The sequence below is a fragment of the Thermobia domestica genome, chromosome 15 (assembly GCF_964235325.1).
Source record: "Thermobia domestica chromosome 15, izTheDome1.hap1.1, whole genome shotgun sequence".
In the NCBI taxonomy this organism is placed as follows: domain Eukaryota; kingdom Metazoa; phylum Arthropoda; class Insecta; order Zygentoma; family Lepismatidae; genus Thermobia; species Thermobia domestica.
The window spans coordinates 29,785,091-29,804,512 of NC_137468.1; the positions used below are offsets into that span (position 1 = coordinate 29,785,091).

Sequence of the window (19,422 nt, forward strand, 5' to 3'; positions counted from 1 at the left end):
TGCCCCTCGGGCCTGTACCTGGGTTTACGTAATGGATCTGATTTTTTTAAAAAAGAATACGCTGTTATGTACATAATACGTGTGCAAAATTTCAATCCTGTATCTTGAAAACAAAGGGCGGAAAAATTGTTGAAAGCCTGAATTTAGGTCCTATATATATATGCATATCATAAAAATTTACTGCGTTATTACTATTTGGTCTAGTTAGAGTCAGGGTTCAAACACCATTTTCTTCAGTATAAACAGCCTTTTCCAACGGTACCATTCACATGCCCGTATCATACACCTGAACCGGAAAAACCGGAATTGTTTCTGAAAAAATCGCCCCTCGGAACACTTGCGCTTCTCAGGCCCGCTCCCGGTTTCAGGTAGGGATCTCAAAAAAAAAAAAAAAAAAAAAAACCGCAAAGGTACACACAATTCGTATGCAAAATTTCAATGTAATATCTTGAAAACTAAAGGCGTAAAAAATTTTGAAATTTGCCTTAAGAAAAAAAAAACCGTCATACCCCCTTTTGGCGCCGCCAAGTTGAACATCCGGTTCCAAAACGCATCTAGGGTGTTCGCTGGTCCATCCTTGACTTGACCAATAAAAAAACTTGGCTTAAATACCTGTTATAGAACCTAAATAAGCGGTCAAAGACGATACTACGCCATTCTATTTACTGTTTGTCGAGACTTCCTTTATCTGGGTTCAAGTTAGCTCCTTAGTTCTGATGAAATAAAATTCATGGACAAGTATTTTTAGTAGCGACGAGATTTTTTGTAGGATGTTAACAGTTTTAATGGATTTACTTAAATGCTTGGATAATCGGGAATTCCTGAGACCTCATCTTTAAAATTAGCATATACAGGAGAAGGAAGTAGATATAATCTCAGAGAACTAGGTCGTCCGAAGAAACGTAAGTAAAATATATGGCAGACAATAAAAGTATCACGCAGCTTTCAGATAAAATTTATATTTATTCAAGGTAAATGTGTTTGAAAAGTAGGTAATAAGGAAAACAGATTCAACAATTGGAACTGACTTGTTCCGAAATACAAGAAGTACTCTTTATGTCTATTATTGACAATTGTATGGACAGATCATCCTCTTCAGAATGTAACATTCCACTCATCGTGTATAGTTCCCAAGATACCGTGGTAGCTGGCAGTCCAATCGACTGACATGAATTTATTCCAATACTGATAATGTTTTCTCTACATGTGAAAGTATTTTTGTCTGGAAAACATATAACACACCAAATTTTAGGATCATAAAAAAAAAATTAAATTACGATTAAATTTATAACAGCCTAGCTTCACATATTATAGCAAAAGGGTCGCCGATTTATAACAGTCTTTTCCAGGGATGAGAAAATCTCAAGAATAAAATAATTTATAGCAAACCATTTTCTTTGGTTATGTTTTAACTTAATGTTTAGATTATATTAGCTAAAAAAAAAAAAAAATCAGTTCAAGCATGCGCAACAAATTTTATCAAAAGATCCCAAATTCTTGTTAAGTGGCCAATCGAAATGAAAGAGGACTCAACGTCGTTAACTTAAGTTGAATGAAAAAAAAAAATATATCAAACTTACATATGCTTAACTCTATGAGCAGTATTCGAAATTATATAATTGAGATTCGGTCGTGATTGTTTATTTGTGCCCATCAGTCAACAGTTACATTGTAATTAACAAGAGCAACAGAATAAAGTCTGTTAAATATTTGCCTACATCGCAGTGCATTCAAACAATTACGATATTACGTTATTACATTGACTTAACTTCAAATTTATATCAATTTTCACATTTCAATATATATACAATATATATATTTAGTTCGTGATCGCTTAAGAATAACAGTCCATATGCTCTAATTATTCATTCAACGAAATGACATTATCATTATTGAAATTATTACTAAATAGACGTTCACGATTCATAACCCCGTACATATCATTTGAGTTAGGCGACAACATGAACCTACATGACTGCTACTACATTCTCATTGTACTCTAGAACAATCAAGTAGCATGTATCAATCGTACATAATACATCTACAAAAAAAAAAAAAATTCTACTATTAATGAAATGATATATTTACAAATGAAAAAAAAAATGCTCTACTTCTACTTCTCTACGCCAGGGTTTACATATTCTACGAGAGATTAGAACGTCATTATCAATATTATTATCACCTTTAACTTTACAATATAATGTCATTAATTTCAGGAGCAATGGACACATAATAAATTTCAAAATTGTGTTTAAGATCGACAAATTGAATAAATGTAAGTACGTACGTATATACTTATCAGTAAAGTTGAACATCATTTAATTACGTTGACTTCCGATGAGGCAAATATGTAAGAAATCCCATGACGCGTGACTGGCACCTTTAAACTAAATATATGCCCAAGACAGAGTCTTGCACGGAAGCATATTCGAACAAGATTTTTAAATATATCTGAAATCTGCATAGATCAAGTATGCACTCGCATATCATGAGACAACGACAATGAAAAAAACACCGGTATATTTACTATCCTAAATTACCAAAACCCTTTTCACATTTAAGACACGAGTCATATGGCGAAATCATTCTCAAAATATAATTTCTTAACCTACATAAAGCCCTAACCTACACAATTGGAAATACACAAAAAAAAAATAAAATATCGCGAAACAAAATAACAGGACATTATTTTACGGTAAGTACACAAGTTCAATTTAAGTAACCTAAGCAAGCAATCCAAAATATGTATTCCCGAAATATATCACAAGACAAAGTAATAGCACATTATTTAACCGTCAGCACACAAGTTCAATCTAACTAACCTAAACAAGCAATTGAAATATATTTTTCCCGAAATATATCACAAGACCACATAAAAGTACATTATTTAACAGCAAGCACACAATCCGATTTCCTAACCTAACAATCAAGATAGATGTATATTATAGGACACGTTAAATTTAAATTTTACCTAACCTAAGCAACCTAAACACATTATTTAATAATATACACGTTAAAATGACATTTCAGAGCGGAGATATTACTTAATCTAACAATAAAGGAAAACCGTATCAACTCTCACATGGAAAATATTAATATCAAGCGGTGCGCTTAAAGTAAAGTTCACCAACAATTTTCGATGTTGATCACATATTCTTATGATATCATTCTATTGAGTGGTAACGAGATGAGCTGTCTAAACGCGTAACGCCTTTCGTTTTAACTATACATTTCTATTTCGCAGCACTCCATTTAGTAAATTAGTGGTTCTGTTTATGATCGGAACAAGAAGAAAATAAAAAAAAAATAAAATGGATGAATGTTACCCAATTGGTTGAAGTTCCTACAAAATGGTCCTTTCGGTCCTTGTCACCTGGATCCTTGACTTCACAGGACAGAATAGGTTAGCAAACCTATTTAGCTACACGTTGCAGGCTATCTCCTCGGGTATTGGTTCCAAGTCCTATTGAATATGGGACTTGGTCCCGTTATCTGACGAGATGAACTCCAACTACTTACTTCCTACACATTACGCTATCACTCGTAATGGCGGAAGTAACACTCGATGGCTTTAACCAAAACTTGTTTTATGGAATTTTCACTTCGGTCAGACTCCTCAGCGTTCCTTTTTTTTTTTTTTTCAAATAATTTAGGTTAACATCAATTAGCAATTTATACTAGGTTTAGTTCCGAAAGATTATAATTTTGGTTACAAAATTTCTATATTTTAAGGAGCCGACCTAGCCATCGTTCTTTCTACATCGTAAAACGGCGTTTCACTGCGTCATCATCCTCGCGTCACCAGACCTTAATAAGCACGGATTTAATATCACATAGTCGATTACGAACTAAAACAAATTTATATCCCTTCTGTTGCCATACAAAACCCTATTCAAATAAGCAGTCGGTCTATCTATTCAATGACATTTCACAATTATCGGAAAAGACTACATAATATAAATTTTAAACTCACCTAATTACTCCTTGAAAATAGCTGATGTTGTTATGACAACCCATGTTGTCACTGCTTAATAAAGTCGCCATTTTCGATATAGATGCCCGTATAGCGATTCAAACGCCCTCTTGCGGTCGCAACCGAAATGATCGCCACGTTCCCAACAAAAGAACGACGAAAAGGAAAAAGAAGAAAACAACAGAGTGAGACAACATGGGAAGCCAGTCTTTCTTGCGACTACAATTCCGAACTAATATGTTTTTGTAAGGTAAAATAAATTGAGGTAGAATAAAAGTGTAAATCAAATTTTACTATATTGCCATAACATGGGTAGAATTATTACAGTAGCTTGAAACAATTGTAAAAAAAATTCGAAATTTTCATGGTAAATTATTGGTGTGTTCGCGTATCTCATATGTGTTTGGATATTGCATATAAAATTAGTAACTCTTTTGTGCCATTTATTTCATTGGCAACGAAACAAATTAACATCAACACGAATCTTTGGAGGCACTCGGGTGCAGTATTAAAATACACGAACCAACTTTAACGCTGTATAAGCAGCCGGTAAACATTACAATACGGGTAAACATTACAATCCGGGAGCCAACTCAAATAGAATGTAAACAACCGTTAATCGGTCTGTTACAAACATTTGTAGTAATTATTAATCAATGGCAAATTGATTCGTGTTGCAAAATGTATGCCTGAATCTATTGTAATTATTAGAAAGGTTGAAAGAAAAATAATTCTACAGTGCTTTGTAAGTAGGAAGGGTATTGAATTCATAATATTATAAAAATAACGTGTGAATGATAAACTAGTAAATCTATCTATTACATTATTGCAGCTAAGGTTACCAAAAATACATTACTTATAAAATACAAAATAATAATTAATTAGTGTGTTATAAAAATTACATGAAATGAATCTATAGTTTTACGTATCTTCAGGCTCAAGGAGAGATATTAATGAAAGAGGAATGATTAAGAAAGAATTGATGGGATTAGAATATAGAAAGAAACGGATAAACCACAAGGAAACCCGCTGAAGAAACCTCCGAAGTTCTGTTTGTGATGTAGTGTCCAAAGTTTGTAATACTGAATAATAAATGTAGTCTTTTAAGTTTTTGTGTAACGTGTAGATAGTAATCTGACGTAATGCTATTTGGTTGGTTGAATTAAGAGTTTATCTATATATCATGTGAACCAACAGCTTAACGTGGAATCCGAACCAAATAAGCCCTCACCGGGAATTGAACCTGCGCGCCAAAGACGCGCATGGTAACCATATAGCGACGAAGAATGCCATTTGAATAAATATAATTTTGCGTTGGGTTGGCAACACTATTAATCTGGGTGATGTTGCAGAGTATGTTTTCATATTTTTTTATATACAGCATGATTCAAAATGATGTGAACGATAAGAAAACGTTCTATAATGATAATACTCTATCAACAATGAAATCTCTATGGAAATACTTTCAATATTATCCTCAAGTTTTGTTTGGGACGAGCGTAGTTGTTTAAAATTTATCCGATAGGTGGTAGAGTGATTAGTTCCAAGATGGCTGCCTGTGGTGCAGAGAGAGCATTTTGTGTTTTAGTTTCACGTTTGTCGGTCTGTTGTTAGTGTTCAACGCGAGTTCCGCACAAAATTTCATAAAGATCGACCATCAAAGAACTCCATACGTAGGTGGTATGACAAATTCAACAGAACGGGATGCATTTGTAAAGAAAAATCGCCCGGTAGGCCGTCCACTTCTGAGGCAGATGTCGAAAGGGTTCGAATCAGTTTTCAACGCATCCCACAAAAGTCAACAAGGAGAGTTAGCAAAGGGCTTTAAATGCCTCAAACAACTGTTTGGCGTGTAGTGCGTAAACGTTTAAAGATGTATCCGTATCGAGTGCAGTTGTTACAACACTTAACACCTAATGATCACATGTGTCGCAAGACTTTTTGAGTCATTTCAAGAGTTGTGCACTGTTGATTATGAGTTTTTGTGCAAACTTTGTTTCAGTGGTGAGGCTACGTTCCATGTAATAGGAAGAGTGAATAAACAAAATGTTCGCATTTGGGGAACTGAGAAGCCTCACCAAATCTGTGAAATTGTGCGTGATTCACCGAAGACGAATGTGTTTTGTACAATTTCATCTTTAAAAGTTTATGGTCGTACTTATTTGACAAAGGAACTGTGACTGGACAAACATTTCTACAAATGCTTACTACATGGCTTATAACCACAGCTCGAACATGACAGTGCAAACTTCATCTATCAATTGGATGGAGCTCCATGTCACTTTCATCACAATGTCAGAAATTTCCTCAACAACAGACTGCCACACCGCTGGATTGGGCGGAGGTAAAAATGATCATCAGCTTCTGCGTTGGCCACCAAAATCACCGGACATCTAAAAGACATTGTCTACAAACCCCCTCTATCCCAAGATGTGAATGACCTGAAAGAGTGCATCACTGCTGCAATGCAAACTGTTGATGCAAAGATGTTGAAACGGGTCTGGGCGGAATTGGAATACCGAATAGATGTATGCAGGGTAACAAAGGGGGCCCACATAGAACATTTGTGATGTACTATTTTCATTTTTTTTTTATCACAAAAACTTGAAGAGTTTTAGCATTTAACTGTAACATTTGAAGCTATTTGGATGATTAATAAAAAGTTATAAGGAGTTGTAATCGTTCACATCATTTTGAATCACGCTGTATAAACTTTAAAGTTTTTGTCTTAATCATTTCGGTTACTTTCGTGCAATTCAACAGAAATTTTCTCATTTTTTAAAATACAGAGTTTTAATTACGAAAGTAGTAAAATAAAAATTTTTACATTCGCAGCAGTATTTCGGTCGCAAAAATTGAACATGTGTACAGGTTGCTTGTAAGGAACAAGATTTGCCAATAGCGAAAAAGTTTGAGTAGCAGCAACAAATAGCAGATATATTTTATTAGTGCTCGGGAGAAGAATATGATAAGTGCCACTTCTGGTGAAATTGAGTTATTAGGTAAAATAGGTTGAGATTGGACTACAGAACAGTATGTAAATTCGGAAGTGTACCAGCAGATGACAAGAGAAAATTGTTTGGTATATGTCATTGCATTGCATGGGAGTGTTGAACTTTATTTTCAGTTTACTCAAAAGCTACAACGCATCGCTTACTATTGTCTTGCCCGGAGCTGCTCATATAGTTGTTCAGTTTAAAAATTGTAGTGGTAATGCATCCAACTGTTTGTCTTCCCCTTTTTTCCTTTCTTGGTAAGAACTTCACAAAATCTGTCTTGAAGATTAGGGGCCGCGGTGGCTTAGTGGTAGAGCGTTCACCACTGGTGCATGGGGTCCTTGTTTCGATCCCAGCTTGCATCAAGTGAGCCTCGTAGTGGACAAACACCGTGCGCGGGGTTCTCCCGTTTCCTTCCACTTTCTTCATTCCACCCTTTGATTCATTTGTCATTATCACAGGCTCCTTTAGCCTAGCCAGCATAACAGTGGGACGTAAAATTTAAAGATTTCATTTGTCTTGAAAATTGCAGGGAAGCCATCGAAATTATTGAGTGAAGTTAAATAGTTCAAAAGTAGAAATACTAGAAAGTTTCTGTTATTGATAAAATAGTTGAAATATATTCCTTGTGTACCATGTCTAGTCATTTATAGTTCCTTTTTTTTTTCAAAATTCATGTATTTCCTGTTGTGATCATTGGTCATTTTAAAACAGAATCAGCAGCGGCTACCACTTATTTTCATTCTATCTTTAAGAAAGGGCACTTTAATTCACGGTCCAACGTTTGCAGAGTACATTACCGTTTTGTTATAAAAAGTACACTGCTTTCCACGTTCCCATATATAAACTTGATATATACTTCAAAACACTTTAAAGAGTCGAAGAATATCAGGATATACGTCTGCGTATGCCACAATCCTACTTACAAATAAGAATATAGATTTAAAAAAAAAAATGTACTTGTATTCTGTAGTACTTTTTTTTTTCCAGGTGGATTAAAAATCTGGGAGTGCACGAGAGATTTGGCAGAATATATCCTTACGAAACTTGGAAATCTCTCTGATAGAAAGGTTCTTGATCTCGGTTGTGGAATTGGAATCGTCGGCTTTTTAGCTGCAGTACAAGGAGCTAGAGTTCATTTTCAAGATTATGTAAGTTATTACGGCAAAAGACTGTTGAGTTTTCATACGATGTTAGAAAATAAGAACCTCAGTGCCAAAATGTCAATATGAAGTTCATAGTATCTTTTATAGTATAGTAAGTTTTTCGTGTTCATAGCATCAACTAAAGTCTAAAAATTACCATTTGTGTAACGTTCCAAATAGGAATCGTTAAGTTCATCCATCTGAACAGCAGAAATATATCCTACTATTTAAATCCTTAAAACGTCATGATAGCATTTCTAATATTGTCATATTACTACAAAAGGCTTTTCGTATTGGTAAAAAAGTTATTTACGATATTGCTACCCATACGAAACCGTATTTACATAGCTTACATTAGAGTCAGGCTTCCGAGAATATTCTGTCAGTTAATAAATACTATTTAATATGCGTAGTCTAATACTTTTTTTTAAAGGTCATTCGATAACGCAACAAGGGACTATAGATAAACCACATTGACTTGACACCTAGCCTTTCGTTCTGAGCGCTGCTATCGGCTCAAGGAATTCCACTTCCACGGCTGCAAGGCTCTCTCGCTTAGCAACATCTGAACTCTTATTGGCTCAATGCGTGGGTGTGTCGAGTGTGAGAGTTTAGTTCGCATTTTTGCCGCGGATCAAGACATTTTGGCAGCACTATAACATTAAACGGACCTAAAGAGTTCCTTGCAGTGGCATAAACACAATTTCATCAAGGCGAGGGAGGATTAAAGAACCCAAGTTCATATCGTATCAGTGACCGCGCGATTTTTTGAATGCTTCGTGGGTATCTTAAGGCATTTTTCCATAATACCTTAGGTGAAGGCAGGATAGTTAACACCCGGAAACCTCTCCTTTGCGTACACCACTGGTTGCTTATATAAACTGATGATGTTGACTTCGCTACGAAATGGTACAAGATCAATGCAAGAAAAATGCGGGAGTATCTTTTCGCATATTGTAATGTCCCACGTGCTTATGTTTACAAATACCCAATATGCAATATGTGCTCCTATATATATATATATATATATATATATAAACGTGTACTTCACGATGTAGTACTGCGCCTTACGTTGGAGTACTACAAGTTGCAGACGACAGAGACAGCACCACCACCACCAGCCACATGAGACAGGGGAACAGCAGCGCCATTCCCTCACCTGGAGAACCTATATAACCGAGAGCATTCCATGGACAGCCATGAGCTTCGACTAATCACATCCCCTTTCTTGGCTTGCAGTGGAGCCTAGGAAATACCTCACCCAAACCCTTAGCTGCAGTGGAGCTAACGGTTCCTCTTCCTCCTGGCTTGCAGTCGAGCCTTGTGGGAAACATAAACTCTGTTTCTGTTTGTAGTGGAGCAGCGAGTGTCCTACATTCCTCACATAGTTCGCTCCTGAGGAATCCTTCCTGACACCGTCAGGTCAAGGAGCATATCTATTCCTACCTTTTTATTAGAGAAGTTACCTTATTGTTGTATTTCTGTAAAACACTGTTTATAGAGGATTTTATAATAAAAAAACGATAGCGGGAAACGATTCCGGACTGTAATTTGCTCTACCTATACCTGCACAAGCAGAACTATAGCTCGCTTCGTAAGTCTTATATGAGCAAAACTAAATTTATGACACAAACTTCAGGCAGTAATCGCCGAAACAAGAAGTTTAATTAATTAATTAATAAATAATAATAATAATAATTGAAGAGATTAAGAAATTACATGCCTAGATGCAATGGTAAAGTTAGCGAGCAGAATGAAGTAGATAATAACCGGAAACTCACGTTACTACATTATGCGGAATATCATTGTAACTGATATCGAAGACGTTATAAGTATTTAAAAAAATAAAAAAAAAATCAGGGTTATTCCGAAAGAATGGTGCAAAACCATCTACCCTAAAAGTAACGACCCCCTTCCTCTCAGGTTTCAAAATAAAAGGTGTCCAGAGACTTTTTTACTCATTCTGTATTTTTAAATTTGTTCTGTGTAGTTTCAGCGTGGAATCCCCAAGATTACCAAATTACAGAGGGAAAATTGGGGCTACGTTATTTCAGTAGCGGCTCACGAGGAAAGTTATATCGGCAAAAACTTGTATTTTATTGCTATAAACTCAGAGAATAGAGCTTCAGACAATTATATATATAAAATTAGTACATTAGGTAAGCCTTCTGCTGCCCTTAGTTTGTAAGGATAAAATTTAAATTTTTACCAATGTGACTTCTCTCAAAAGCCGCCATTGTGTTATATATTATAAACTCTGACTTTCTGAATTTGTTTCAATTTAGCAACCCCACAAAAAAAGTGATTTTGTGAGGCCGGCTGGCTGGAAAGTTTATAACTGTTCTACAGTTCGGAACGTAATTCATCTATTGCCTCCTCCTCCTCCCGAGAATGAACTTGTTGCAAAGAAAAATGAATTTTTAATCAACAATGCATCAAACTTACTTCGCAAAGGTGACTTCTTAGTAACTGAAATAAAATCCATATCAGTAAACAAGTAGGTTCTGGAAGTATTAACATATAATTCTCCTGCTTAACCCTGATTATTTTGGTAGTGACCCAATGGCGGGCTTTTCTTTTGACAAGTATAATCTTTTTTTAAACCCATGGATAGACTAAAAAAAGGTTTGTTAATGGCTGCTGCGAAATCCTTATTTAAAAGAGTTTCGGTGCAAGCGGACCCGGGCTCGATTCCCGGTAGATATTCAGTCGAAAAACTGTAAAAGCTCTTTTAGGTCAGCCATTCTGAGAGGTTTTTCTGGGTTTTCCTCATTCACACAAATGCCGGGATGCTACCTAACTTACAGGTCTCAGGCCGCTTCTTCCTTTCCTCAATCCTTTCGTCCTTCCCTTTTCTCGGATAGTGTGATTACCGAGGGGCGTCATCCTTCATACGTGACGGGCTAATATAGTCACAGTTGTCGAAAGCCCAGAAATCTGATTCCTATTCCTAATCCTTAAATTAAATTTTAAAATATCGGCCTGGCCTGTTGTATTCAGGTTAAATAGTGGTACTAGTCTAGCCATTATATAATGCCGATGGGCTGCAAATTTTTACGTGGTGAAACAATGTGTTTCGATCGAAAAAGTTTGAGAAGTTCTAGTTTATTAACGAACGTAACTACTGGAAATCCGCCAATTAAAGCATGGACCATGGACTCAAAATGCTTCGTGTGGAGTATTGTACTGTATGGGCCAAAAACATGGACATTACGCAAAAATGATGAGAAACGACTGGAAGCTTTCGAAATGTGGGTGTGGAGAAGAATGGAGCGAATTAGCTGGGTCGTGCGGAAAACAAGTGAGAGTGTGTTAGAAATGGTAGGGGAAAAAACAATTTTAGATATTATTAAGAAGAGGAAGAGAAACTGGTTGGCACATTGGATAAGAAGGACGTGCTAGAAGCTATAGTGGCAGGAAAGAGAGGAAGGGGGCGAAGGAGACTACAATTAATGGACGATATCAAAACTAGAAAAATCATACGTGAAGACGAAGAGGTTAGCGGAATACTGTGGAGCATGGAAGCTTCCCAGTTGCAGCAAATGACCTGCCAATAATGGCAGAATACGTAGGATGATGATATTTGAATCCTGCTAAAGTGAACATTGTCTTGTATTACTTTTGTTTCTTACGTGCTGTACTTAGAAAGCTCTCATTTCTTCTTTTCTGACTAAAATGAGTTTTCATTGGCAAATTAAGTTGTTATATAGTAATTTTTTTAAAAATGAAATTTTGTTTGATACTTTTACCTCTCTTGACAAAACTACTATAGCACCCAAGATGAAATAAGCATCGCTGTAATAGTATGCTATAATCGCATATTTTAGTATTCATCGTAAAAGTTTCAAACACAGATTAGTTATTTAATTGTTCCTAATAAGACTGTATTGTTTATTTATTTATTTAAGTTTAGTGTCTCTTTTCAATACGGACGCTATATGAAACGTGGACTTATAGTTTAAGGTGGAATACGAACCTCGTAATATGTTCGAATTCCAATACTGGCACTATACCAGCAAGGAGGGCAATAAAACTATAATTGAGCAAATATCAATGAAATCTCTTATTACTTACCTTAATCTATGATACTTGAATTTTGTTTTCTTTCTTTCAGAATCGTGAGGTCATAGAAACAGCAACTATACCGAGCGCTTACTTAAACTTGAATGAAGAGAAAATGAAGAACTGTAGATTTTTCGCTGGCGACTGGGGCTCATTTCTTGATCTGACAGAGGTGGAGTGCTTAGATGAAGACAGCAAATATGATTATATTTTTTCGTCAGAAACAATATACAATCCAAGTAATTACAAAAAACTGTATTCCATATTCAAGACAAGACTGAAAAGGAATGGGACAGTGTATCCTTTAGTTTATAAATACTGACTATTTACGTGAATGTAAAAGCAATTTTTGAAGGTCTGGTGGCTCAGGGCTAACTTTCGAGGAAAAGAGTTGTGAACTATCTGAGAATCTATTATTTTCTGGTACTTTATTATTGCACCAGGGGTCGAAAACTTTTCTCGCCTAGGCGCCAGTTTTGAAAGGCAAGCGCCACAATAATACAAATTCCATGTGATTCATAGGCTTATTTGTTTTGATCTTAAAATTACCATTTGTTAGGGTTACCATATGTCAGCATTTATGCGGACATATCCGCACTTCGAGAGTAAAAATTTCCGCCCACATACATTTTCCGAAATACCTTGATTTGTTCGCATTTTCTAACCTTGAGTATATTGTCAATTCAAATTTAGACATTTCACATAAAAAAGTATGTTTGGCTATTTGTATTCGAAGAATGAAGTGTTAAAAGATCAGATATGGGTCATTCCATATTAGATCACCTAGAACACTGTGCTTTTTTAATTGTGAATTTTGCTTCAATTTCACTTTTTGGCACTCAGCATCATGGAACTAAATTACCGTAACTTCCTTATTTTTGAAGTTATTGGGCTAATCCAGGTGTCAAATGAAAGCTTAATTTTTGCTCTTTCAGAAGATCCTAAGTAACCGTGCAAAATGTTACACTGTCAAACATTAATGGGCATACAAAGCAAATTTTAGGGTTTTTACAAATTGTTTCACCGCTCAAAAGTTACAACTATGAGACTTTGGAAACTTTGTTTTGTACAATCATCTTAACACGTACATTGTATGTTTAAAAAATAAAGAGGGTGCTTTTTATATTTTTGTAATTATTATTTTTTATGTACGGAAATATACAGTTTTAAGTTTTGTTACAAATTCTGTCATTGCTCGTAAATTACAACTGTGAGACTCTTGAAACCTTTTTTATAGGATCATTTTAGCACATACATGGTATGATTAAAAAAATAAAGTGTGCTTTTGGTATTTTTGTACGTCAGAGTGCAATTCATGAATCACTCTGGGCCTTCTATATTCTACTGCCCAGAAAATGAAGACTTTTGTTGGATACCTTTTGAAAATATCATCTGGGAAGTTCCTGTTCCATCTCTTACAAGCCAATCACCCCGGACGTACACAACTGAAAGCAAAATTAAAAGAAGACATCATATCATCAATGAAAAGAATGAGCTGTGAAATATAGGACACAACATTTTGTATGTAAATCTATGTAATTCTAAGAAATGTTACTGGTATGTATGTTTATTGTTTTCATCTGTGTACATTAGTCTATTATTTCTTATTTCTGTTGATAGGGTTTGTAATAACCACTCAACCCCTTACATTGCTAGGCCTATATTTTCCATTCACAAAACCGCAAGATTATTACAAAAAAGGTATCCCTTTTTGTTACTTAATCATACCTAGTAAATGCAAACTAATCCTATAAAAACTTACAAAAGTGTGATAGTTGTAAGCGATGGTATAATTGGGAAAAAAGCTAAAAGTCATAGTTAAAGTACAAAAATATATATTATGATAATACCGAAACTACACTTTACATCATTTCTATTTTTAAGCATATCTAATATTTACTAAGATAATTATTTGAAAAAGTTTTAAAGTGTGACAGTTGTCACTTCAGAGAAGGGGTGGCCAAAATTTTCCGAAATCGGAAATTCACTTTCCGGAATTTTTCCGATTGCACTTTCCGGAATCCAGAAAGTAAAAATACCGGAATTGGCCATCACTGCTTCAGAGGAAAAACATAATCTGTTAACAACAGTAAATCTGTATATTTCTGTACATTTAAAATACAAATAATAATAACAATAATAATAATTGCAAAAATACCAAAAGCACCCTTTTTATTTTCTAACCGTATCATGTGTCTGATAAAATGATTCTATAAAAAAGAAGCTTCAAGAGTGTCATAGTTGTAACTTATGAGCAATGACAAAATTTGTAACAAAATTTAAAACTGTATATTTCCTTACACGTAAAATTAAAAAATTACAAAAATACCAAAAGCACCTTTTTTATTTTTTGCCCATATCATGTATGTGCTAAGATAACTCTATTTAAAAAGTTTCAAAAGTTTCAAAGTTGTTGCTTACGAACAATGATACAATTTGTAACAAAACTTAAAACTGTATATTTCCGTACATAAAAAATAATAATAACAAAAAACACACTTTTTATTTTTTAACCATACAATGTACGTGTTAAGATGATTGCACAAAAAGTTTCAAAAGTTACATAGTTGTAACTTTTGAGCAACGACACAATTTGTAAATTTTAAAAAATAAATAAAATACCTAAAATTTGCTTTGTATGCCCATTAATGTTTAACAGTGTAACTCTTTGCAAGGTTACTTAGGATCTACTGAAAGAGCAAAAATTAAGCTTTCATTTTACACCTGGATGAGCCCAATAACTTCAAAAATAAGGAAGTTATGGTAAAAGTTATGCTGAGTGCCAAAAAGTGAAATTGAAGCAAAATTCACATTTTTCAAAAATTTCTCCCCGGCCCATTTCTCATCCAAAAAATCGAAAAAAAATAATAATTTAGTATAATTTCATTGGTATTGAAGAGAATCTGAGACAATGAAGCACGGTCATGTTTTAAAATTAGATGATTTGACATGGAATGACCCATATATTGAAAAATATGAAGAGACAAAGACAGCATGATAATGTGTAAGCACTCTTGTTTCATTATTTTTCATACATTTCAATATATTTTGATAATTTTTGAAAACAGTCTTGAAAGTAAGATAAAACTTAGCACTCTAGTAGCGAATGTTAATGTTTATGTAACGAATTAGCCAGATGGAAGCGTGTCCACATTTTGACATTTTGACCTTTGTAGTTACTGGTATAAGAAGTACCAGCGTACCTTAGTGTGTATAGGCTAGCCTTCAAAATATAATGGCAGTTGAAGGCAATATAAGTGAAGTTTTACAAGGTAACAAAGTGTTTTGGTTGGTAGGTTGATTTGGACTTTAGCGTCCCGTTCAACACAGATGCTAAATGATACGTGGACGTACAACTTAATGTAGGATCCGAACCACCTGAACTCCCACCGGGAATCGAACTCAGGTCTCCCGCACCAACAATGTGTGTTTTGTCCATATACATGCCTTATAGTTTGAGCATTGAAATACTTGAACCAATTATACACTGTTTTGGATGGATCAAAATCCTGTAATGATAGGCCGTTCTTCAAGATAAATTAGCAACTTTGAACTGTGTAACGAATTTATTAAAATTTGTTTTTAATTCATTCAAATACAAAAACAGAATTACTGACAGGTAAAAATTGGGAATACTTACGTCGGAAAAAAAAGGTAGGCCCTAGACTTGTATTTCCAGTCGCCACGTCAGGGATTTTTCAACCCCTGATTCCACCTGTTTGTCTTAAATCGTCGTTGAGCCACAATCTTCAGAAAGAAACCAGACCAGAAAGTGCAAAAAATCATATTTGGATCAAAAGTAAATAAAAAATAGGCATGTATTAATATTTGAGAATTTTTTTGAAATGATGATAACGTTTGGCAGATATATATATAATGTAACTTATTCACTTGTTCATGCGCCTTGGATATTTTAATTTGGAATTATTTGAGAAGCCTCTCTGCTGTTTTTGCCATTTAATTTTAAGTTGAAGAATGTTGACTTCTATTGTAAAATTCACATTATGATTAATTTAGTTCTCTTCTCACAAAACATTAAAAACCAAAATCACTGTTGTAACTTCTTGACTACTTTCTTAATTTCTTGCCGAAAACTTGAAACTAATTATTATACAAGAACAATAAAAATATTTATTATACGGAACCATGTACAAAATAACTTAAGAAGTGGCAGTGTGTACACCACATAGAGGAGTTTGGTTTATATGGCATAATATTCTCTCTATACTGAAACCGGAAGGTAGATTTCTACCACTTTCGGATTTAGTTATAGGTAGATAGATTAGAGTGGAGATGGAACATACTCTTGGGACGCTTACATGAATACAGAAAACCTCTTCTTGTTGTCGATGGCGGTTCTTATTCTATGACGATCAACGTTAAAACCGGAAGTGGTTGATTTGTGTCACTTCCGTTTGAGTAGAAATTAAGGCAAAAAGTGGTACATATTTTTAGAACAGCTTTTCGCTACCTCTTGTCGTTTTTGCTCTACGTACATCACTAATGAAACTAACTTGTAGTGGATTTCTACCACTTCCGGTTCTAGTAGAGAGTTAAGGATAAATATTAAATACTATAATCTTGGGATGCCTAATTGATTAAAGAAAACCGCTACTATTACCGCTTCTGCTCTATAGTGATGTGTAAAAACCGGAAATAGCTCATTTCTACCACTTCCGGTTTGAATATTGCCTCCACCAACGACCTCAAGTTCCTTAACTTTTCACCCTCTACATCCTGACGAAATTTGGTGTTGATCCATGAAGTAGTTCTTGAATTTTTTTGTCTCCCAGACGGTCACACGGACAGAGTAAATATATAAAGGAGTTAAAGTAAACCAAACTCCTCTAATTAAATTGTCTTTTAGTTTGTCCATTTTGATATTCAACCTATAAGAGAGCTGCCATTTTTTTCTAATAGTTTATGATACTTCAGTATGACTCCTTGACTAAAATTACAGATTCTTGGCAGCAAAAACTTACTACTTCGGTGTTGGCGGTGGCACCAGACAATTTGAAGATATCATCGATAAAGAGAACATCATGAAAAGCTCAGTTTGTTGGAAATACTCTGAAGGTTTGTAACAAAACTACCATTTTGTTCTCCTTCACTCAGGCCGAGAATACGGCGCAAAAGCATTAGAAAACAAACTCTGGTAAAAGTAGTAAAGAGAATCACTCGAATGCTACATTTCCTTTTATCATAGGAGTAGTAATTGCAGCACCTGATCTCACTTTGGACTTTGACCCCGACCTTTGTGACGTCATAGGTCAAAGGTCAATGACCTTGGCCCGGGGCCAATGACCTAGGGGTACTTAGGACCACCCCCTCTACATTTTGGCAGGGGTACCATGGCACACCCCCTAAATTTTGGCAGGGGTACATAGGACCACCCCACTTAAATTTTGGAAATTGCCAAATCTAAAAATTTGGTATGGTAGCCTAGGACCATAGTATGTACCTCTATCAGTATTGGGGGTCTATGTTGTTCCCTTTCATGGGTAAAAACTTGCCAAAAAGTCAAATTTCGGGGTTTTTTGACCTAATTTATCCCCTTTGATGAGGTGTTATTACCCTATATGGTTATATGGGCGTATACAGGGGTCCATTACCTTTTCTAAGACATGGGTATATTGGTGCACCCCTTTAAAAATTTGGGAGGGGTACCTTGGCCCACCCCTTCATTTTTAGAAATTGCCCAATTTAAACATTTGGTATAATAGTATAGAACCCTAGTATGTATCACTATAAATTTGGGTGGTCCACCTCGTTCCCTTTCATGGGTACAAAATTACCAAATTTTAGTACAACCACGTGTTTGGTCTTTTGGCCTAATTTATCGCCTTTGATGAGGTGTTATTATCCTATATCAGCCCTGGCCACGGCGAGCAGATAGTGGAAACTCTCCTCGTGAGCGCTCACGAGCATTCTATGTGCAAATACCATTGTTCGTGCTTCGTGAATCTTCGGGTTTCGTCCTTCGAGGAGCGGAAGTGTTGTCAACCTTGGCGGTAATCACTAGCCCACCAAATAAAAAAAAAAAAGTATGTATGGTAACTGATTGCCATTTAGTGTAAAGTGTTTTTTACAATGTGGTAACCGTTAACTATAGACAACACAAACTTGTAACAGCAATCAAATGATAAACTATGTACGTTCCTTTTCTTCTTTTTTCTTTCCTTTTGCTAAAGAACGATGTGGTGGAATCAAACCAACGCTTACATTTATAAAAATTTGCTAGTTTGCCCAATGGAAAACCGGTTTTCAAGATATATATATATATATATATATATATATATATAAAATCAAGTTCTTAATCCGAGTGTGGGTTTGTTATATTATGTTGTTTCGCTTTTTGGGAAAAGAGAGAATCTGTTGATACAAAAAAAAAAAAAAATACTGTAGCACTTGTTTGTAATTATCTAAGTATTATCTCCAGAAAATTAGCTTATGAATGTATGTGTGTACGAATAGGCTTAGCAAGGGGTTGGTTGTGGAGATTAGAAGCTACTATTACACCATCAATAGGAAGAATAATATTTCTTACTCCACTTTTAAAGTTACTTTGATCGCAAAGAATCAAACAAAATATTAAGAGAGCCAAAGAGATTTTCCATTTTTAAGAGTGACCATTAGTGACTACCATTAGTGTTTTTTTTTAACAAGGAGTGTCTTTTTAATAATGAAAAACATATTGTGCCTGGCTGGTTGCTTGCCGGTGGCTTGTTAAAAGTGAAAAAGAATGTTAAATCATATCAACGACTGAAGCTACACGCTTGTCTTTCTTCGATAGTTACTGATTGATTTTGAAAGTCACAATGTTGTAGGGCTACTGTAACAGCGTAAAATCGGAAGGAAACGTTCCAACTGAATGATACGAACAATTATTCCCAATATCTTGAACATGAAACGTGGGTTGCACGGATAACGCTTAAAGTGGGCTGGACTGCACTGGAATTTCCTTCCGGCAAATTAGTGTTTGGTCGGAACTCAGTTCTTCTGTGTAATTGGCTCTTAAAACTATTTGAACATTTCTTTTATATAATAATAACTAACTAAATGCCCTATGGAACCCGAAGGTTCAATGCCGCGTTTACAAAATATTACCACTAACTTCTGTCCTTAGCCAACTGGATCCAGTGTCTACTCTGTACTCTTATTTCTGCAAGATCCATCTTAATATTGTCTTTCCATCTACGCCTAGGTCTTCCTAGTGGTCTTCTTCCAATTGGGTTTTCAGTTAAAA

At 35.1% G+C, this 19,422-nt stretch overlaps 1 protein-coding gene across 6 annotated transcripts in view; it reads left to right on the forward strand.

Moving 5' to 3' along the window:
* Positions 1-19,422, forward strand: part of LOC145672151 (histidine protein methyltransferase 1 homolog) — a 55,878-nt gene that overhangs the window by 12,714 nt on the left and 23,742 nt on the right. For all 6 annotated transcript variants that reach the window (XM_081741484.1, XM_081741482.1, XM_081741480.1 and 3 more), the window contains 3 exons: positions 7,960-8,120; positions 12,229-12,473; positions 17,137-17,252. In XM_081741484.1, coding sequence (XP_081597610.1) covers positions 7,960-8,120; positions 12,229-12,473; positions 17,137-17,252 — 522 coding nt within the window. The remainder of the gene's footprint in view (positions 1-7,959; positions 8,121-12,228; positions 12,474-17,136; positions 17,253-19,422) is intronic.